At 48.4% G+C, this 22,393-nt stretch overlaps 1 protein-coding gene across 3 annotated transcripts; it reads left to right on the top strand.

Annotated features, from left to right (window-relative positions):
- Positions 1–496: 496 nt before the first annotated feature.
- On the top strand, positions 497–21,752 carry snapc4 (small nuclear RNA activating complex, polypeptide 4). Of its 3 annotated transcripts, none has more exons than XM_042422126.1 (21): positions 497–1,041; positions 1,642–1,755; positions 2,736–2,776; positions 2,861–2,957; positions 4,185–4,213; positions 4,764–4,886; positions 6,267–6,407; positions 6,739–6,823; positions 6,909–6,990; positions 8,215–8,316; positions 8,399–8,471; positions 9,912–10,076; positions 11,500–11,650; positions 12,300–12,406; positions 13,664–13,758; positions 15,246–15,340; positions 16,861–16,961; positions 17,194–19,398; positions 19,770–20,610; positions 21,010–21,320; positions 21,597–21,752. In XM_042422126.1, exons 2-21 carry the CDS (start codon positions 1,644–1,646, stop codon positions 21,687–21,689), a joined length of 5,049 nt encoding a protein of 1,682 aa, XP_042278060.1. In that variant the 5' UTR covers positions 497–1,041; positions 1,642–1,643; the 3' UTR covers positions 21,690–21,752. The 3 variants fall into 3 exon arrangements, with proteins under 3 accessions (XP_042278060.1, XP_042278058.1, XP_042278059.1); XM_042422124.1 differs by having other exon boundaries at positions 499–1,041; positions 17,194–19,602; XM_042422125.1 differs by having other exon boundaries at positions 499–1,041; positions 4,188–4,213; positions 17,194–19,602.
- The last annotated feature ends 641 nt before the right edge of the window (positions 21,753–22,393 follow it).

The raw sequence follows: 22,393 nt of genomic DNA on the forward strand, positions 1-22,393 counted from the left end.
TAATAGAAGTTTCACATCGAGACCACAGAGACGTCAGGCAGAACCGGACTCTGGGTGGCGCCATCTGCCTCGACCGGCTGGTTGACAGAACAACAACAACAATAATAACAACAACAATGATAATAATAATAATAGAAATAATGGCCAGACAAGGTGTCAGAAACAGGATGTGAGTGAATTAAAAAATGTAAAAGCAAATAAAGTCTAATTCTATACGAGTTCACGTCTGTTTATTGTTGTTTAAACGTGTTCGTGTTCTGCTTCTGATAACCGGATGTTTTATTGATGACAGTAATAAATGTTTGTTTGACTCCTGCTGTTCATGTTTCACACACAAAGTGCAGCTTTCATATATTTTCACGTTTCATCAGTTTCCAGCTGCTTTCACATCTGTCCAGTTTTAGTCCAATGAAATATCCGTAAGATCCGAGAGGCTGATAGTGTCAGGAGTTATCAAACAGGAAGAATTCATGTTTATGAAATAATATATTTACAAACAGCAGGGTCAGTAAAAGCTGGCGGGAGTCTGCGCAGTAAGACAAGACGAACATAAATTATAATAATAAAACAAACAAAACAATAAATAAAAACACAAATGAGCATAAATGTGTTTATTCATGTTTACAGTCTCAACCAGCGGAACCAAACAGCGGAGCGACCGGAAGACAGGTCAGGGGGAAGAATATAGAGAGCGGACCGGCGCTTGGTTTGTTTGTTAGCATTAGCATTAGCTGCACCTACAGACTGACTACAGACTGACTACAGACTGACGGCCTACAGACGGTCTGGTCCTACAGACTGACTCCTTATTAAACCCGGCTGTGGTTCACCCGGAACGTTTGTACCGGAACCCTGTCGGAGTTCGGGGACGGGGACACGGTCCCGCCGCACAGCCTGCTGGGTAATATGTTAACGACAGACCTGCGTTGATTGGAGCTCCGCGGCGCGAGGAGCGGAAGAGTTTATCCACAAATAAATAATCCAGGTATTAAAACACGTGAGAGAAGAAGAAGAAGAGCAGAGACCCCCGCGAGACTGAAGGTCAGAAAGACTCAAATACTGCAGAGTAGAGTAGTACTACATAGTACTACTGTAGTACTGATAGTACTCTGAACAGTACTGCTCAGAGTATTACTGAGAGTACTACTGTAGTACTGATCAAAGTAGTACTACTGCAGTACTGTTCAGTGTAGTATCAGTACTGCAGAGTACTACAGTAGAATACTACTGTAGAGTACTACTACAGTAGTAGTACTGCTCAGAGTAATAACAGTTCTGTTGAGAGTACTATCAGTACTGCTCAGAGTACTATCAGTACTGTTGAGAGTACTATCAGTACTGTTGAGAGTACTACAGTACTGCAGTAGTATCTGTGAGCATCAGACTCCTGATCTGAACGAGCCAATCAGAACGCTGAAACACTCCGTCTGTGTTTTCATTAATTTCTGATCCTGTGTGTGTGTGTGTGTCTCTGTGTGTGTGTGTGTGTGTGTGTGTGTGTCTCTGTGTGTGTGTGTGTGTGTGTGTGTGTGTGTGTGTGTGTGTGTGTTTGTGTGTGTGTGTGTGTGTGTGTCTCTGTGTCTGTGTCTGTGTGTGTGTGTGTGTGTGTGTGTGTGTTTGTGTGTGTGTGTGTGTTCACAGACATGTCTGTCTCTCTGTCAGTAGAGAGAGACAGGATCCAGCGACAGGTGGAGAGGCTGGAACAGAGTCTGTCTGCAACACACAGTGAACTGGAGCTGCTGAGCAGTGAGACAGGTACCTACCTGTCTGTCTGTCTACCTGTCTGCCTGTCTGTCTGTCTGTCTGTCTATCTACCTGTCTGTCTGTCTATCTACCTGTCTGCCTGTCTATCTACCTGTCTGTCTGTCTATCTACCTGTCTGTCTATCTACCTGTCTACCTGTCTGTCTATCTACCTGTCTGTCTGTCTACCTGTCTGTCTGCCTGTCTGTCTGTCTATCTACCTGTCTGCCTGTCTATCTACCTGTCTGTCTACCTGTCTGTCTATCTACCTGTCTGCCTGTCTATCTACCTGTCTGTCTACCTGTCTGCCTGTCTGCCTGTCTGTCTGTCTGTCTGCCTGTCTGTCTGTCTATCTACCTGTCTGTCTGTCTATCTACCTGTCTGCCTGTCTGTCTGTCTGCCTGTCTGTCTGTCTATCTACCTGTCTACCTGTCTATCTACCTGTCTGTCTGTCTATCTACCTGTCTACCTGTCTATCTACCTGTCTGTCTGTCTATCTACCTGTCTGCCTGTCTGTCTGTCTATCTACCTGTCTGCCTGTCTGTCTGTCTATCTACCTGTCTGCCTGTCTGTCTGTCTGTCTACCTGTCTGTCTGTCTATCTATCTACCTGTCTGTCTATCTACCTGTCTGTCTATCTACCTGTCTGTCTATCTACCTGTCTGTCTGTCTATCTATCTGTCTGTCTGTCTGCCTGTCTGTCTGCCTGTCTACCTGTCTGCCTGTCTGTCTGTCTATCTACCTGTCTGCCTGTCTCTCTGTCTATCTACCTGTCTGCCTGTCTGTCTGTCTGTCTACCTGTCTGTCTATCTACCTGTCTGCCTGTCTATCTACCTGTCTACCTGTCTATCTACCTGTCTGCCTGTCTCTCTGTCTGTCTACCTGTCTGCCTGTCTGTCTGTCTGTCTACCTGTCTGTCTATCTACCTGTCTGCCTGTCTGTCTATCTACCTGCCTGTCTGTCTCTCTAACAGTGATCTCCTCTCTTTGATCAGATGACCAATCAGACGCTGGCAGTGAGGAAGAGGAGGGGCAGGTAGCTTCATCTAAACAATATTTCAGTTTGTTCCGTAAACGTTCAGGAACAGGAAGTGACTCAGTGACGTTTTCCCTCCTGCAGACGGCGGCAGGTCTGCTGGCTCAGAGAGACAAGATCCAGTCAGAGATCCAGAACCTGGAGAGCTTCCTGGGACCACATAGTCCTGTCTGTGTGTCAGGTACCTGTCTGTCTCCCTGTTTACCTGTCTGTCTCTCAGTCTACCTGTCTGTCTGTATGTCTACCTCTGTCTCTGTCTACCTGTCTGTCTCTCTAACTGTCTACCTGTATGTCTACCTGTCTGTCTGTCTGTCTAACTGTCTGTCTCCCTGTTTACCTGTCTGTCTCCCTGTTTACCTGTCTGTATGTCTACCTGTCTGTCTCCCTGTTTACCTGTCTGTCTCCCTGTTTACCTGTCTGTATGTCTACCTGTCTGTCTGTATGTCTACCTGTCTGTCTACCTCTCTGTCTGTATGTCTACCTGTCTGTCTACCTGTCTAACTGTCTACCTGTTTCTCTGTCTACCTGTCTGTCTCTCTGTTTACCTGTCTGTCTACCTGAACGTGTTCAGAGGCAGCCAGCAGGTGGCAGCGTTTCAATGTTTGTAATGACGGAGCCAATGACAACAACTTCTCTTTGCTGTGTTTAATTGACAATTCTTGAGCCTTCCTCCTCCTCCTCCTCTTCCTCCTCTTCCTCCTCTTCCTCCTTCCCCTGAGGAGACATTTTGGCTTCTCTCTGCACGGCAGCAGCAGGAGGTGGAGAAGCTTCAGCCATCTTTATACACAGGCTTCATTTTCTGTTTAGTGACATGTTATAAAAATATAAAGATCAGATCACAGCAGCAGCTCTGACGTCTGGGCTCTCGTTTATAACACAAAACGGGGCCTGAAAGAGGCGAACGCCACGTCCCACGTAAAGTTTCTGATCTATAAAACAAACCTGACGGCAGAATGTGAACCTGTACATAAACTCTGAGCAGGAGTACGAACATTTCCACTAAAGTCAGCAGTGTTATTTGTGCTTGTTTTAACCATAATTATTCCATAATCACCCTGAAAGATATAATCCAACTCAAATCTTAACCAGTTACATCTGTGATTTATTACGATCTTCTGTTACTGCTGCTGTTCTGCACACGAACAACATGAACATCAGTGTTCATCAGGACTTCATATAATAACTGTTAAAGGGCAGATATGAGGCTGATCCACGTCTGAGTATTGATCCTATACACAGTTTTATAAATGAGACCCCAGATCTGTACGAGCCAATCAGAACGCTTAAACAGTCGATCTTTGTTTTCATTCATTTCTGATCCTGTGTGTGTGTGTGTGTGTGTGTGTGTGTGTGTGTGTGTGTGTGTGTGTGTGTGTGTGTGTGTGTGTGTGTGTGTGTGTGTGTCCAGCAGATGATGACGTCAGCAGCAGTGATGAGGTCAGTACCATCGTCAGATACTGTTTACTCACTCAGCAGGTGTGCATGTTAACGTGCACCATAACAACCCTGTGATGTCACACTAGCTGATACTGTCGCGTTGGTAGTTGCTTCACGTGTATCTTAATGTGTCGGGTCGTACTGCAGCAGTGATGGAGTTACGCTTGTTTGATGGGAAGATGTCACCGCATGCCGCTTGGAGGCGGGTCGGACGCAGCATCTGACCAATCAGATGCTGCTGAACGTCACAGCTCACCCACTGAACGGATGATCTGATCATGTATACAGTCATTAGCTCTACGTAACCATGGAAACACGTCACTACATGACGGGCATGTGACCAGAGTGTATACGACGTCGGATCCTACAGGAACAGACACCAACAGAGTCTGATCACTTTATTACCAGCCGTGCATGTTAACGTGCACGCCCGCTGAGCTCCATGGTGTTTACATTCAACCAGACTCAGTATTATACTAACTGTGTGTGTGTGTGTGTGTGTGTGTGTGTGTGTGTGTGTGTGTGTGTGTGTGTGTGTGTGTGTGTGCAGAGTGATCTGGGTCTGTCTCTGTCAGTGGATTCCTGTCTACAGATGAACCTGGTCTACCAGCAGGTCATTCAAGAGACGCTGAACCAGCTGGAGACGCTACTGACACACAACCACAGACAGCAGGTCAGTACTGACACAACCACAGACAGCAGGTCAGTACTGACACACAACCACAGACAGCAGGTCAGTACTGACACAACCACAGACAGCAGGTCAATACTGACACACAACCGCAGACAGCAGGTCAGTACTGACACACAACTGCAGACAGCAGGTCAGTACTGACACACAACCACAGACAGCAGGTCAGTACTGACGCTGTCACAGACAGCAGGTCAGTACTGACACACAACCACAGACAGCAGGTCAATACTGACACACAACCACAGACAGCAGGTCAGTACTGACACACAACCACAGACAGCAGGTCAGTACTGACGCACAACCACAGACAGCAGATCAGTACTGACAGCCACAGACAGCAGGTCAGTACTGACGCACAACCACAGACAGCAGGTCAGTACTGACACAGTCACAGACAGCAGGTCAGTACTGACACACAACCACAGACAGCAGGTCAGTACTGACGCACAACCACAGACAGCAGATCAGTACTGACAGCCACAGACAGCAGGTCAGTACTGACGCACAACCACAGACAGCAGGTCAGTACTGACGCACAACCACAGACAGCAGGTCAGTACTGACGCACAACCACAGACAGCAGATCAGTACTGACAGCCACAGACAGCAGGTCATTACTGACACACAACCACAGACAGCAGGTCAGTACTGACGCACAACCACAGACAGCAGATCAGTACTGACAGCCACAGACAGCAGGTCAGTACTGACGCACAACCACAGACAGCAGATCAGTACTGACAGCCACAGACAGCAGGTCAGTACTGACACACAACCACAGACAGCAGGTCAGTACTGACGCACAACCACAGACAGCAGATCAGTACTGACAGCCACAGACAGCAGGTCAGTACTGACGCACAACCACAGACAGCAGATCAGTACTGACAGCCACAGACAGCAGGTCAGTACTGACGCACAACCACAGACAGCAGGTCAGTACTGACGCACAACCACAGACAGCAGATCAGTACTGACAGCCACAGACAGCAGGTCATTACTGACACACAACCGCAGACAGCAGGTCAGTACTGACGCACAACCACAGACAGCAGATCAGTACTGACAACCACAGACAGCAGGTCAGTACTGACACACAACCACAGACAGCAGATCAGTACTGACAACCACAGACAGCAGGTCAGTACTGACAGCCACAGACAGCAGGTCATTACTGACACACAACCGCAGACAGCAGGTCATTACTGACACACAACCACAGACAGCAGGTCAGTACTGACACAGCCGCAGACAGCAGGTCATTACTGACACACAACCACAGACAGCAGGTCAGTACTGACACACAGCCACAGACAGCAGGTCAGTACTGATGATGTCACACACTGTGTCTCTCTGTAGAAGGAGCTTCTGTCTCAGTTGTCTGGACCAATCAAAGAGTCTTCCAGGGAACAGCCCGCCCCCACCTCCTACCAGCAGCCAATCAGCATGTACCTGGGTCGCTTCCTCAAACCCTACTTCAAGGACAAGCTGACAGGACTGGTAAGACGTATGGTGCTTGTCATTGGGCTTGTTTATGCTTCCTCATGTCCTCTCTTCCCCTGACCTGGAAACTGATCCGCCATCATGGAGGATCTCCCAATCCTTTAAATGCACCAGGAGGAGACGAGGAGAGACGAGGCTCCTGTAGGAGCTTAGAGTGAGGAGCCACAGGTGTATCCTACGGCGAGGACGTCCTGTTTGATGAATTAAATTCCTCCGTCCTCGCATCTCGTTAGCATAATGAGAAGCAGCCACAGACAGACAGCTACTGTCAGCTGCTGCCGCCCTCCGAACGACCAATGAGCCGCTGTGTCTGTCTGTCTGTCTCCAGGGTCCTCCAGCCAATCAGGAGACAAAGGAGAAGGCGAGCAGGATGACGGGCTGTTTCGACGACAAGACGCTGAAAGTTAAACGATGTAAGAACGAAAGGTCAAACAAGTGGCTGAAGTTGAACAAGCATCAGACTGACTTTCTATCTGTTTATGTGGTTTGTTTGTTCAGGGGAAAGCTGGCAGAAGAACCTGCTGATCCACTCAGTGACCAGAGACAGTCTGAGGAGACTCATCCAGCCCAAACTCTCCAAGTCAGATCCAATATTATTATTAGTAGTAGTAGTAGTAGTAGTAGTAGTCAGTACTCAGTGGTGGAAGAAGTATTCAGATCCTTTATTGCAGTAAAAGTACTAATACAACAATATAAAAATACTCCATTACAAGTAAAAGTCCTGCATGAAAAATCCTACTGCAGTAAAAGTACATAAGTATTATGAGCTTGATGTAGTTAAAGTATTGCAGTAAAAGTACATAAGTATTATGAGCTTGATGTAGTTAAAGTATTGCAGTAAAAGTACATAAGTATTATGAGCTTGATGTAGTTAAAGTATTGCAGTAAAAGTACATAAGTATTATGAGCTTGATGTAGTTAAAGTATTGCAGTAAAAGTACATAAGTATTATGAGTTTGATGTAGTTAAAGTATTGCAGTAAAAGTACATAAGTATTATGAGCTTGATGTAGTTAAAGTATTGCAGTAAAAGGTTCAGGTAGATCATTTCCAACTGATTGTGACTCAGCTGGAAGTGTGACAGGTCTTAATTAAAAAACTCGTCAACATCAACCATCATTACATCCGTAGTGAGAAGAAGTACGACAGTGAGAGTGAAGCTGTTGCAGGATGTGAATGAAACTTGGCGTCTACGTTCAAGACGCAGCGCAGGACGTCTCAGGCGCCGCCGTCCATCCGATCAACTCCAGCGCAGAATTATAGCATCTACCTATAGCTTGCATGTGAGGCGTTTAGGGAGCATCGGTTAATTGTAGCGTCTACTGATAGTCTCCGTGAGAGGCGTTTAGGGGACATCGGTTAATTGTAGCGTCTACTGATAGTCTCCGTGAGAGGCGTTTAGGGGCAGCTTTATCCCGAGCCCCCGTTAGTTTCCCACCCTGGTTTACAGACGACACAGAAATCAAACACATTCAAAATACTGATTTAATTACATTTCTTTTTTCATTTTTTCAATAAGTTCTGTTTTTACTGGTTTTTTGTCTTCTACATGTGATGACGTTGTAATGAGCTGTCTGTCTCTCAGGGTGGACTACCTGAGTCAGAAGTGATAACGTTGTAATGAGCTGTCTGTCTCTCAGGATGGACTACCTGAGTCAGAAGTGATAACGTTGTAATGAGCTGTCTGTCTCTCAGGGTGGACTACCTGAGTTAGAAGTGATAACGTTGTAATGAGCTGTCTGTCTCTCAGGGTGGACTACCTGAGTCAGAAGTGATAACGTTGTAATGAGCTGTCTGTCTCTCAGGGTGGACTACCTGAGTCAGAAGCTGGCGTCGGCAGAGCAGACAGACAGGCAGCAGCTGAGGCAGCAGATAGACAGTCTGGAGAGAGACATCGACCTGCTCAGGTGTGTCTCTGTCTCTGTGAGGAGTTTCTATTTTTGGGGGCGAGAGACTGTTTTCTGTTAACGACTGTCTCTGATTGGTCAGAGGGAAGAAGGAGGAGGAGCTGATCGGTGATCGATATGAAGATCATGACTGGCAGAAAATCTCTAATATTGATGTAAGAAATAAATCATTCAGATTCCAAAAAACACTGAAGAGACGTTAAACTGTTCATCACAAGATCTCCTCCTCCTCCTCCTCTCCTCCTCTCTCCTCCTCCTCTTCCTCTCTCCTCCTCCTCCTCTCTCCTCCTCTTCTCTCCTCCTCCTCCTCTCTCCTCCTCCTCTTCTCTCCTCCTCTCTCCTCCTCCTCCTCCTTCTCCTCTCTCCTCCTCTCTCCTCCTCTCTCCTCCTCCTCTCTCCTCCTCCTCCTCTCTCCTCCTCCTCCTCCTCCTCTCTCCTCCTCTCTCCTCCTCCTCTTCTCTCCTCCTCTCTCCTCCTCCTCCTCCTTCTCCTCTCTCCTCCTCCTCCTCCTCTCTCCTCCTCCTCCTCCTCTCTCCTCCTCCTCCTCCTCCTCTCTCCTCCTCTCTCCTCCTCTCTCCTCCTCCTCCTCTCTCCTCCTCCTCTTCTCTCCTCCTCCTCTTCCTCCTCTTCTCTCTCCTCCTCTCTCCTCCTCTCTCCTCCTCCTCTTCCTCCTCTTCTCTCCTCCTCTCTCCTCTCTCCTCCTCCTCCTCCTCCTCCTCCTCTCTCCTCCTCTCTCCTCCTCTCTCCTCCTCCTCTCTCCTCCTCTCTCCTCCTCTCTCCTCCTCCTCTTCTCTCCTCCTCCTCTTCCTCCTCTTCTCTCCTCCTCTCTCCTCTCTCCTCCTCCTCCTCCTCCTCCTCCTCTCTCCTCCTCTCTCCTCCTCTCTCCTCCTCTCTCCTCCTCCTCTTCCTCCTCTTCTCTCCTCCTCTCTCCTCTCTCCTCCTCCTCCTCCTCCTCCTCCTCTCTCCTCCTCCTTCTCCTCCTCCTCTTCTCTCCTCCTCTCTCCTCCTCCTCCTCCTCCTCCTCCTCCTCCTCTTCTCTCCTCCTCTCTCCTCTCTCCTCCTCCTCCTCCTCCTCTCTCCTCTCTCCTCCTCCTCCTCTCTCCTCCTCCTCCTCCTCTCTCCTCCTCCTCCTCCTCTCTCCTCCTCTCTCCTCTCTCCTCCTCCTCTCTCCTCCTCTCTCCTCTCCTCTCTCCTCCTCCTCCTCTCTCCTCCTCTCTCCTCTCTCCTCCTCCTCTCTCCTCCTCTCTCCTCTCCTCTATCCTCCTCCTCTCTCCTCTCTCCTCCTCCTCTCTCCTCCTCTCTCCTCTCCTCCTCTCTCCTCCTCCTCCTCCTCTCTCCTCCTCCTTCTCCTCCTCCTCTTCTCTCCTCCTCTCTCCTCCTCCTCCTCCTCCTCCTCCTCCTCTTCTCTCCTCCTCTCTCCTCTCTCCTCCTCCTCCTCCTCCTCTCTCCTCTCTCCTCCTCCTCCTCTCTCCTCCTCCTCCTCCTCTCTCCTCCTCTCCTCCTCTCTCCTCCTCTCTCCTCCTCTCTCCTCTATCCTCCTCCTCTCTCCTCTCTCCTCCTCCTCCTCCTCTCTCCTCCTCTCTCCTCCTCCTCAGTTTGAAGGAACGAGGGAAGCGGAGGACCTTCGTTGTTTCTGGCAGAACTTCTTACATCCGTCGGTGAATAAGAGTCGGTGGAGTCAGGAGGAGGTGCAGCAGCTGAAGGAGGTCAGCAGGAGACATGAGGAGAGACAGTGGGAGAGCATCGCCCAGCAGCTGGGGGTGAGATAAAGATTTATTAGAGGTTTTATTATTACATTTCTGTGTTGGAGTTTGTTTTTAACATTTGCTTCTTATTAGATGAACTTTATTGATCTTTGGGTAAAATATGACTAATAATAAACTGAAGTGTTATTATCATTAATGTGTTTCTAATAATCTATATTAATAATTAATCTAATTTTACATGCAGCCTGAGAAAACCCTGGTTTTTTTTTCAGTTTTAGTAAAAATGAAATAAATATCATCTGTTATGCAGGTGTTATTAATCACTGAAATGTTAATTAGATCATCTTATAAATGCTAACTGCGCCTCCGAGAGGCTGGCAGCAGAATGTGACTATTTTATATTCGTTTTACTATTTTTCATCGTTTTATAACTGAGGTTCATATAATTATTTCTATGCGGTTACTACGGCAGCAGGTTGAACGGCTTCACTAATGTGTGTGATAAGGAAAAACTGAAGACCTTGGCAGGTCTAACTACCGTCATTTACTCAACACAGATGGGAGGAAGCAACAGAATATAAAAGGTCCTCTGAAGGGATGACATGTCGTATTGTGGAGCATAAATGTATAAACGGTGTAATGCTCCTTTTCCTGCTTTGTTGCTGTTTATGTTGCACTGAACTCACTACTACGTCTTGATTGTGACACGTTTATGTTTAATTCTCTATCAACTCAATGTTTCATTTAGTAACTTGAAACTAAAGTAATGTTTATTTTACCTTCACTTCATCATGTGTAGCTGGTTGAAGTTTGAGGTGTTGGATCCTTTAGACCCGACTTTGTTTTATTTGTATTTTATAGTATTTTGTCCATGATGCTCCCACACTGATGGAGGATATAACCATTAAACGCTCCTCAGCCATCGTCAGAACACGTCTCCTCTCCTCTAGTTAATGTCCTCTCAGCTGCTCTCGTGACAGCATGTGGAACTTTGCGTAGCTGAACTTGTTGCAGCACCTCAGCTGATACACCTGGTTCTGTCTGCCAGTTGTGTCAGTGGACGTTTTCTTTAACACAACTGTAACACAACTGTAACACAACTGTAACACAACTGTAACACAACTGTAACTGTCCTCACAGAACAACTGAACAACAATCAGAGAAAATAATAATGAACCATAATGTGAGAACGGAAACACTCTCTGACCTGTCTGTCTCTCTGACCTGTCTGTCTCTCTGACCTGTCCGTCTCCCTGACCTGTCTGTCTCTCTGACCTGTCCGTCTCTCTGACCTGTCCGTCTCCCTGACCTGTCTGTCTCTCTGACCTGTCCGTCTCCCTGACCTGTCTGTCTCTCTGACCTGTCCGTCTCTCTGACCTGTCCGTCTCCCTGACCTGTCCGTCTCTCTGACCTGTCTGTCTCTCTGACCTGTCCGTCTCCCTGACCTGTCTGTCTCTCTGACCTGTCTGTCTCTCAGACCGGGAGGACGGCCTTCATGTGTCTTCAGACCTTCCAGCGGTTCGTCTCAGACTCATTGAGACGCAGCAGTTGGAATGCATTTGAGGACAATCTGCTCAGAGAGCTGGTGGACAAGATGAGGATCGGAAACTTCATCCCCTACACGCAGAGTAATGACATCACACTATGACATCATACTGTCGGTGTCACTAATATTAAAGAAATATAGTGACTTAAGAATTTTACACTTTGACAAACTGATGTTACTCAGCAGCTACAGAACAACTGACACCCCTCTCTCTCCACCTGTCTGTCTCTCTCCACCTGTCTGTCTCTCTCCACCTGTCTGTCTCTCCACCTGTCTGTCTCTCTCCACCTGTCTGTCTCTCTCCACCTGTCTGTCTCTCCACCTGTCTGTCTCTCTCCACCTGTCTGTCTCTCTCCACCTGTCTGTCTCTCTCCACCTGTCTGTCTCTCTTCACCTGTCTGTCTCTCCACCTGTCTGTCTCTCTCCACCTGTCTGTCTCTCTTCACCTGTCTGTCTCTCCACCTGTCTGTCTCTCTCCACCTGTCTGTCTCTCTCCACCTGTCTGTCTCTCTCCACCTGTCTGTCTCTCTTCACCTGTCTGTCTCTCCACCTGTCTGTCTCTCTCCACCTGTCTGTCTCTCTCCACCTGTCTGTCTCTCCACCTGTCTGTCTCTCTCCACCTGTCTGTCTCTCCACCTGTCTGTCTCTCCACCTGTCTGTCTCTCTCCACCTGTCTCTCTCTCCACCTGTCTGTCTCTCTCCACCTGTCTGTCTCTCCACCTGTCTGTCAGTGAGTTACTTCATGGAGGGTCGTGACCCTGCCCAGCTGATCTACAGGTGGAACCAGGTTTTGGACCCGAGCCTGAAGAAAGGACCATGGACCAAAGAGGAGGACCAGGTAGGCTTAGACAGGACAGACCCACCACCTGTAGTGACATATGTAGCACAAATACTGTGATAGGACTAGTTACAGAGGTAGAGGGACTAGTTGCAGAAGTAGAGCACCTAGTTACAGAGGTAGAGGGACTAGTTGCAGAGGTAGAGGGACTAGTTGCAGAAGTAGAGCACCTAGTTACAGAGGTAGAGGGACTAGTTGCAGAGGTAGAGGGACTAGTTGCAGAGGTAGAGGGACTAGTTACAGAGGTAGAGGGACTAGTTGCAGAGGTAGAGGGACTAGTTACAGAGGTAGAGGGACTAGTTGCAGAGGTAGAGGGACTAGTTGCAGAAGTAGAGCACCTAGTTACAGAGGTAGAGGGACTAGTTACAGAGGTAGAGGGACTAGTTGCAGAAGTAGAGCACCTAGTTACAGAGGTAGAGGGACTAGTTGCAGAGGTAGAGGGACTAGTTGCAGAAGTAGAGCACCTAGTTACAGAGGTAGAGGGACTAGTTGCAGAGGTAGAGGGACTAGTTACAGAGGTAGAGGGACTAGTTGCAGAGGTAGAGGGACTAGTTACAGAGGTAGAGGGACTAGTCATAGAGGTAGAGGGACTAGTTACAGAGGTAGAGGGACTAGTCACAGAAGTAGAGGGACTAGTTACAGAGGTAGAGGGACTAGTTGCAGAGGTAGAGGGACTAGTTACAGAGGTAGAGGGACTAGTTGCAGAGGTAGAGGGACTAGTTACAGAGGTAGAGGGACTAGTTACAGAGATAGAGGGACTAGTCACAGAGGTAGAGGGACTAGTCACAGAGATAGAGGGACTAGTCACAGAGATAGAGGGACTAGTCACAGAGGTAGAGGGACTAGTCATAGAGGTAGAGGGACTAGTTGCAGAAGTAGAGCACCTAGTTACAGAGGTAGAGGGACTAGTTACAGAGGTAGAGGGACTAGTTACAGAGGTAGAGGGACTAGTTACAGAGGTAGAGGGACTAGTTGCAGAGGTAGAGGGACTAGTTGCAGAAGTAGAGCACCTAGTTACAGAGGTAGAGGGACTAGTTACAGAGGTAGAGGGACTAGTTACAGAGGTAGAGGGACTAGTTGCAGAAGTAGAGCACCTAGTTACAGAGGTAGAGGGACTAGTTACAGAGGTAGAGGGACTAGTCATAGAGGTAGAGGGACTAGTTGCAGAGTTAGAAAGACTAGTTACAGAGGTAGAGGAAGTAGTTGACCCAGTCGTCCTGTTTTAACAGGCTCTGTCTGTGTGGTTTTTTCTCTCAGCTATTGCTGCGGGCCGTCTCTCGTCATGGGGAGAAGAACTGGTGGAAGATCAGGTTGGAGGTTCCTGGACGCACTGACAGCGCCTGCAGAGACAGGTGAGATCTGATTAGATGGTAGAACGTCTGTTAGTGCAGTTCAGTGATATTTACAGACTATTTACAAGCAAGCAGGTCGCTCACAGCCCATAATACCATCAGTCAGTCAGTCAGTCAGTCAGTCAGGATTAATACTATACTCCGTTGGGGCTCACCGGGTTGGAGGTTTGCGAGGGGAGAGACGGCGTGATCCCTGGAGGAATAATCAAACTTGAGGACAACTTGCTCCTCACTGGCATGACGCACAATCGTGTCTTAACAACACAAAAAAATGTAGAGCCTTGTCTCCTCCTTCCTCTGCTCACCTCAACACACTTGTAAGTCCACCTAATATGATCTTTCAAGAGGCTGGTTCAAACAGCGCATGGCAGTTTGTGATTGGACCGCCTGACGATAAGGTTTATAGAATATGAATGAAATAGTCTGACATACAGTTGTGTGCAAAGGTTTGGCTCCCAGAGACAGATAACATATGTTGGTGATTTCTTTTAACTGAAAAGATATAAACACAGCCTCTCAAGGATATGGAAAAAACACAATATTTTCGGCAAACATGAATGCATAGTTACTTTTTATGACATAAATTGAAAAATAAAAATTAAAAATAAAAACATCATTGTGGCAGGTGCACAAGTTTGGGCACCATAAAAGTTCTGAAGTCTCAGATTCTTTTTACAAGGTCTCAGACCTTCATCAGCTCGTTAGGCCTGAAGCACGTCAACAGTTGTCATTAGGAAATGTCAGCTGGTTCCAGTTTCAAAGCTTTACAAATCCTCTGACTGTTCAAAGCTTGTGTGAACACTCAGCAACCGTGAGCCCCTCGAAGCAGCTGTGTAAGACTCTGAAAATGAAAGTTACCGATGCCCACAGTGCAGGGGAGGCTACTAGAAGACAGCAAAGTGTTGTCAGCCTGCAGTTTCCAGAGTGTGAAATGTATGAAGAGATGGAAGTTTAGGGCAACTGTGGAGGTCAAGATGAGAAGACCAAGAAAACTCTGGGAGAGACAAACCCCCCCAATTGACTGCAAAAAACCTGCAGGAACATTTAACAGACTGAAGAGTGGTGGTGCAGCAATGCACTAACAAGACCTTCATGGAAGAGTCAGTAGAAGGAAACATTCTCAGGGCAGGCTGCATCCTCGTCATAAAATCCAACATCAGAACTATGCAACAGAACATCTACAGAAGCCTGATGCATGCGAGGGGGTGTTACTAAGTACTGACTATGTAGGTGCCCAAACTTTTGCAAATCCCACAATGATGTTTTTATTTATTTATTTATTTTTGTTCAGTTTATAACATAAAATGTATCTATCCATTATTGTTTGCTGAAAATATTGTGTTTTTTCCCAGAGAGACTGTTTACATTTTTTCAATTAAAAAAATCACCAAAATATGTTATTTTTTTAAGGGGTGACCAAACTTTTGTATACAACTGTAGCAGCAGAAGTGGGCGATCGCTATTATGTGTGTTTTGTATGTTTGCAGGTATCACGACTGTTTGAAGGAGGGAACAAAGAGAGGAGGCTTTGACAAGGATGAGCGAGAGCTGTTGTTGCAGCTGGTGGAGAAACATGGAGTCGGTGGGTCTCACACACTTTCAGAGAGCATTGTTACTGAGGATTATGGGTACAATCGTGTTTAGATCCATTCCACAGTTATCGATATACACAATTAATTGTGCCAGAAGTTGAGAGATTTTGGAAGCGCTCCAAGTCCGATACACAATGACTGTAGTTGAAAACTACACTGGCAGTTGAAAACCAGTTTGTCTCATATGCTCCGAGTCCGTGGCGATTGTGAAGCGCCACTACAGACAAAGCACAAACCTTTGAGGCAAACATAGCCACTCAAATCCAAACTTAAGGCCGCAGGCCAAGCAGTCGGCCTGTTCTGAACAGGCTCGTTTTGAACGGGCACTGCACTAGTTCATAATAAATCATGTTTTGAATGATCAGTCCTCTGACATTATTGTCCAACATACCCAACATACCTTTAAACTGCCTTTTATTCCTGCTCTCACTGAAGCAAACAGCAGATACTCTGCAGCTTCTCCCAGCGTTATATATCTACACTGTCTCTGCTCAGGCTGATGTTAGTTTGACGTCCGCTGACCGAACAGCTACAAAAATCAGGATGAAAGAAGAGAATCGTTCATAAAAATGTAAAAATGTTGATTTGTTTATCTGAGCTGCTTTCACCTATTATTGGGAAATTACAGCAATAAGCTTTAGCAGTAGCAACAAGTACTTGTTGGGCTGTCTTTGCCCTGGTTTTCACCTCTCAGGTTACACGTTACTCCTCTCTCCTATAATTGGTGGTAATTTGCAGCCTGAGAGAAAGACTGCAGGCTGGAAAAAATACTGCAACACCTCGTCTGCACACTTAAAAAACCAGCATTTAGGAGCTCTCTGGGAGCCTACTGGTTAAGATGCATACCACATTACTGCAACATCTGCAGTTTGAATCTTGCTTTAGACCTTTGTTGACCATCATATCCCTTCTCTCTACCTGTTTCTGTCTCTCTGCACTTTAAAGTGTCAAAAAAGGGCAAAAAAAAAATTTAATCTATAATTTTATATACCGTCAATAAAAGATACTAAAATTGAATATGAGTCAAAGGGAAGTTAGTAAAGCACAGGGAAGATGTACATATAATTATCTATGATTAAAGTCTCTGTCCGTGTCATTTTAAGGAGGGTTAGCATGTTAATATCAGCATTTTACATATCATTTATATTTGTAACACACAATAACCAGTTCAATAATTATGTGTTGTTTTGTTTCATTTTTTAACTAATATTTTACTTTTACTTAAGTATTCCATACATACAGTACAGCTTTGATGTAATTTCACTTTTCATGAGTGAAATTACATCAGAAAAAAGGAGGAGGGGGGCAGGAACGGAAGGGGTAAGGTTGGGGGTACACAGGATGTATAGTGTGATTATATGTATGACATAAGGGGAAGGGTATGTGGGTGTATGATGTATGTGATATATACTGCGTATAAATATATGGCATGTATGACATAATGTGTTGTTTTGTAACACACATCCTAAATGTCTCACATTTTCATATAATGATGATAATTGTGTCTCAGGCCACTGGGCGAAGATCGCCGCTGAGATTCCAAACCGATTTGATGCTCAGTGTCTGAGAGAGTGGAGGAAGCTGACAAGACCACCACCACCACCTGCTCAGGTACACTCACCTGTCCTCTGCTCTGTGGGAGGGTGGGGCCAAACTCCTCGTAGTGAGTTAGTAAGTTAGATCAGGACATCATCAGCATACAGTGAAATCCTTGCTGATGTTCTGTCCTCCAGCTGTGGTAATACAAAAATAAAGGCCTTAAACCTCGTTCAACTCCATCCACATGAAAACAGGAAACATCAGAAGTGACTGTGCGACTGACTCTCTCTCTCTTTACCAATAGAAAAGAAACAAAGCTAAAAGCCAATCAAAGAGTCAAGAAGGGGCGAAGAAGAAGACGACGAATGCCGAGAGGAACATCAAGAGGCGACTGATGAAAATAAAGGAGGAGAGCAGTGAGGAGGAGGAGGAGATGGCGGTGGAGTACATGGACAGTGATGACGAGGAGAAGGAGAAGAGGAAGAAGAAGAAGAAGATGAAAAAAGAAGTAGTGGAGGTGGAGAGGATCGAAGAGGTGGAGAAGGAGGAAGAGCAGTACACCTTCCCCCCCATGCAGGAGTGGATTCCAGCAGAAAAAGCTCAATGTTTCACCTTCCTGAGCTTTCGGCCAGTGGCACTTCAGTCCCCTGGAAGCGCCCATTGCGGGGAATCCGTCAGGTCAACCATCCTGGGCCGGTTCGGACGCTCCGTGATCATTGGTCCAAATCCTCGAGTGTTGCAATGGGAGGAGCGTCACGACAGCAACACCATGATGATGGTGTCTCCTGAGCAGCTGCGAGCTCACCTGTGCAACCAGGCGAACAACTTAAAAAACCAGAGCACTGGCTCCACCCACAGGAAGTCACAGACAGGTAAACAGAACCGCCTGGGCCGGGTGACGGACACGGGTCTGGGCTACGAGCTGCAGGCTGCTGTGACGCCATGGATCGGTAACCTGCTGATCCCGGCGAAAACCAGACTAACAGCAGCCGATGCCCTGAGAGAGCGCGGGGAGAAGGTCCGGCTGCCCTCCACCCCCATCTTCCTGCTCCTCCTGCAGACCATGAATGTGGACACCATGGGCTGCAAGGAGATTATAGAGCAGAGGAAGAGCAAGGTGGTGATGCTGACTCCGTCCCCGAACCTGTCCTCCATCCAGATGAAGAACCCAAAGAAAGTTGCAGGAATGCTGCAGCAGAGGAGGACCATGAGAAAGGAGCTGCAGGACTTGGACCATCAGCACAAACTGATCTTGGAGCAGCTGCAGGCGCTGCAGCATCAGAAGGTCCGACCGCAGCAGCAGCTTGTACTGCTGCAGCCATCTCCACTTCCTCCTCGCTCCCCATGTACGCCTCCACAGAATCGTCCCGGCTTTCTAATTCAGACGCCTCCTAACATGCGTCCGCAGATGTCTCCTTTGTCATTTCCTCGCGCCGTCCTCCTGCCTCGTCCTGTCCTTCAACCTCAGCGACCTTGTGCTGCCGCCACCCAGCTTGTCCCCGCCTCCTCTCTTACCACGCCCCCTCCAGCTCCAAACAGACCTCCTCCTGGGGGGGTCGTCTCCTCTCCGTCACCTGCTGACCCTCCCGTTTCTGTGGTCCCGATGCCCCTGAAGGCCACATCTGTCTCTTTCTGCCAACAGGCCGGACCTTCCACTCAAACCCTCAAAACAGCCCTGCTCCCTCCCTCGAACCAGCCTGTTTCTATTGGCTCTACAACGGCCAATCAGCTTGCTGTTCCCTCCTCCCTGACCATGCCCCTTCCAGCTCCTCACAGACCTCCTGGGGGGGTCGTCTCCTCTGCATCACCTGCTGCCTCTCCTGTCTCTTTGTTCCTGATGCCCCTGAATGCCACATCTGCCTCTTTCCACCAACAGACTGGACCTTCTACTCAAACCCTCAAAACAGCCCTGCTCCCTTCCTCCAATCAGCCTGTTTCTATTGGTTCTACAGCAGCCAATCAGCTTGCTGTTCCCTCCTCCCTGACCATGCCCCCTCCAGCTCCCCCTGCGGGGGTCACCTCCCTTCCTCCCACCAAAACTAAAGCTACTTCACCCATACCTCCTTCAGAATCTACAGCTCCTCCTCTTCTTACACCAAATGTCTCGCCTGTCTCTGTGGACTCAGCTACCTGTCCTCAGGTGTCCTCGACTCAAAACCTCAGTTTAGCCCCACCCACCTCCATGCCAACCAATCAGCACACTGCATCCTCCACATCAAGCCTACCTGCTCCTTTCCCTTGTGACCATGACTATACCTTCATTAACCCTTACTCTACCCCATTCCAACCAAGCCCCACCCCTTGTCTGCCTGACTCCGCCCCCAATCAGCCTCTCAAAGCTCCACCCAGGAGGAGGAAACAAGGGAAGAAACGAGGGAGGAGGGAGGAGCAGCAGAGCAGGACAGTAGACAGCACGGACAGAGCTGCCGTAGGTGTGATCCAGAAGGGAAGGAGAGTTCAGAAACCGAGTCAGAAAGTCAAAGCTCTGCATGAAGCTACTGAAGCCAAGGTAACACCTCCTCCTATTGACTCCGCTCCCGACCAGCCTCTCAAAGCTCCGCCCAGAGGGAGGAAACGAGGGAGGGGGGAGGAGCAGCACTGCGGGACGGGTGACAGCGTGGACGCAGCTTCTATAGGTGTGGTCCAGAACAGAAAGAGAGTTCGGAAACTGAGTCAGAAAGCCAAAGCTCTGCAGGAAGCTACCGAAGCCAAGGTAACATCTCCTCCTATTGGTCTATCTCCTCCTCATCTGTCCATCTCCTCTTTTTATTGGTCTGTTTCCTCCTCCTGTTGGTCTGTGTCCTTCTCATCTTTCAGTCCCTCTCTTCCTCATCTCTCCTCTCCTCCTCCTCTCCGTCTGACTTTGTTTTTTGTTTCCAGGCTGAAGCGAAGAAGAGAGCTTCCTCTTCTCCTCGTCATAAGAAGCACTGCCGTGCGTCTCCCTGTAAGGAGGACGGCGCCCTCCAGCAGCAGTCGGTGACCCAGCTCCCCGGGATGTGTTTACTTCCTAGTCAGTCGATGTGGGTCATGACTCCAGGTGGACTGGTCCAAGTAGCGTTGGTGCCGAACACCCCCCGTCCAGCTCCACCTAGGAATGTTTTAACCCTCCAGCCGGCTGCGCCTCCTCTGCGCCTCCCAGCCGGTGCTCCTCCTCCCGCCTCCATGTCCGTCTCCGTAAACCTCCCTCATCTGAATCCACCACATCTTCTTCCTGCCCTGCCCAAGTTTCCCTCCAAGCCCCTCCCCCCTGCCTTGTTCCTTGAACCCATCCCCCGAGGACCAAACCCCGCCTCCTGCTCCGTGCCCTCCTGCCCCCCTCTGCCTCCCCCCAAACTCTTCCTGCCCTACAAAGGCACTGTCAGAGCAGACCCAGCAGCACCTCCTCCCCTCAGGCGGGAGGCGCTGCAGTTCGACCCCTCCCTCATGTTCCTGGAGCCACGATCGGAGGTGCGTGATTGGCTGAGCGGTAGGGGAGGGGTGGTGGTACCTGGACTGGGCGTGTCTCTGCCCTACCTGCCTCCTTTCGTCAGCAGTCTGAGCACGCTCAGTGCGCTGCTGCGGGCCAAGAAGTCCCTGACCAAGTCATCCCTGCAGCTGCTGAGTCGCTACGGCGAACCCCGACACCCCCCCACCGAATCTGACGCCAGGAACACCTGCAGCCCGCCACCGCCAGACCTGCCAGACTCCACCTCTGACCCGAGACCAGCCGGGGACAAGCCAGGTACACACACCTCACACACACCTGAGATACACCTGAGATACACCTGAGATACACCTGAGACACACCTGAGACACACCTGAGACACACCTGACACACACCTGACACACACCTGAAACACACTTGAAACACACCTGACACACACGTGAAACACCTTAGATACACCTGAAACACACTTGACACACACTTGACACACACTTGACACACACCTGAGACACACCTGAGACACACCTGAAACACACCTCACACACACCTCACACACACCTGACACACACCTGACACACACCTGAAACACACCTGAAACACACCTGAAACACACTTGACACACACTTGACACACACCTGTGACACACCTGTGACACACCTGAAACACACCTGAAACACACGTTCCGTCTCCCTGCAGCTCCCGCTGTCAGCGCCGACCCCCCACCAGAGGAGGAGGCGGAGCTTGTGGTGACGGTACGTCAGCTGGTGACGGAGCGTTTTGCAGAAAACCCCGCCTACCAGCTGCTGAAGGCCCGCTTCCTGTCCTGCTTCACTGTCCCAGCCCTCCTCGCCACCGTGCAGCCAATCCCAGAGAAGACTGTTACCCGTCCAGCCAACGAGGAGGTGGAGGAGGAAGAGACGGAGGAGGAGGAGGAGGAGGAGGAAGAGGAGGAAGAGGAGGAGGGGCTGAAAAGAATCAAAGAAAGAGGAAAAAAGAGGAGAGCAGAGGTGAGTTAGTTTTGTTTTTGTAACTAAACAAAGTCCAAAATCTGACCTTTAAATGAACGAAGCACTCTGTGTGACCCACAGCCAACAGTTAATCAATGAACATGTTGTATTATATATTGGACATAATTACTTATATCATCATATATTATATTATACAGTGAAGCTGAAGCTCACAGACAGACATATATATATATATATATTAACACATATTTACACTTTTACTTTTATCAGTTTGATCAATTAACTGTTGATCAGATTTTTTCTTTCTCTCTGCAGAAATCTCTGCTGCTGTGTGACGGGTCAGGAGCTCCAGCCAATCACTTCTCAGGAATCACCAGCACCAACAAGACCGGATCAGATCAGACCTGAACAGACCAGATCAGACCTGAACAGACCTGAACAGACCTGAACAGACCTGAACAGACCAGAACAGACCAGAACAGACCTGAACAGACCTGAACAGACCAGACCAGACCAGACCAGAACAGACCTGAACAGACCTGAACAGACCTGAACAGACCTGAACAGACCAGAACAGACCAGAACAGACCAGAACAGACCTGAACAGACCAGAACAGACCAGAACAGACCTGATCAGACCTGATCAGACCTGAACAGACCAGACCAGAACAGACCAGAACAGACCTGAACAGACCTGAACAGACCTGAACAGACCAGAACAGACCAGAACAGACCTGAACAGACCTGAACAGACCAGACCAGAACAGACCTGAACAGACCTGAACAGACCTGAACAGACCAGAACAGACCAGAACAGACCTGAACAGACCTGAACAGACCTGAACAGACCTGAACAGACCAGAACAGACCAGAACAGACCAGAACAGACCAGAACAGACCTGAACAGACCAGAACAGACCAGAACAGACCAGAACAGACCTGATCAGACCTGATCAGACCTGATCAGACCTGAACAGACCAGACCAGAACAGACCAGAACAGACCTGAACAGACCAGAACAGACCTGAACAGACCTGAACAGACCAGAACAGACCAGAACAGACCTGATCAGACCTGTTTTAACTCTGCTGCCTGATCAGCTTTTGTTCGTC

Source organism: Thunnus maccoyii, chromosome 9 (assembly GCF_910596095.1).
Source record: "Thunnus maccoyii chromosome 9, fThuMac1.1, whole genome shotgun sequence".
Lineage (NCBI taxonomy): Eukaryota > Metazoa > Chordata > Actinopteri > Scombriformes > Scombridae > Thunnus > Thunnus maccoyii.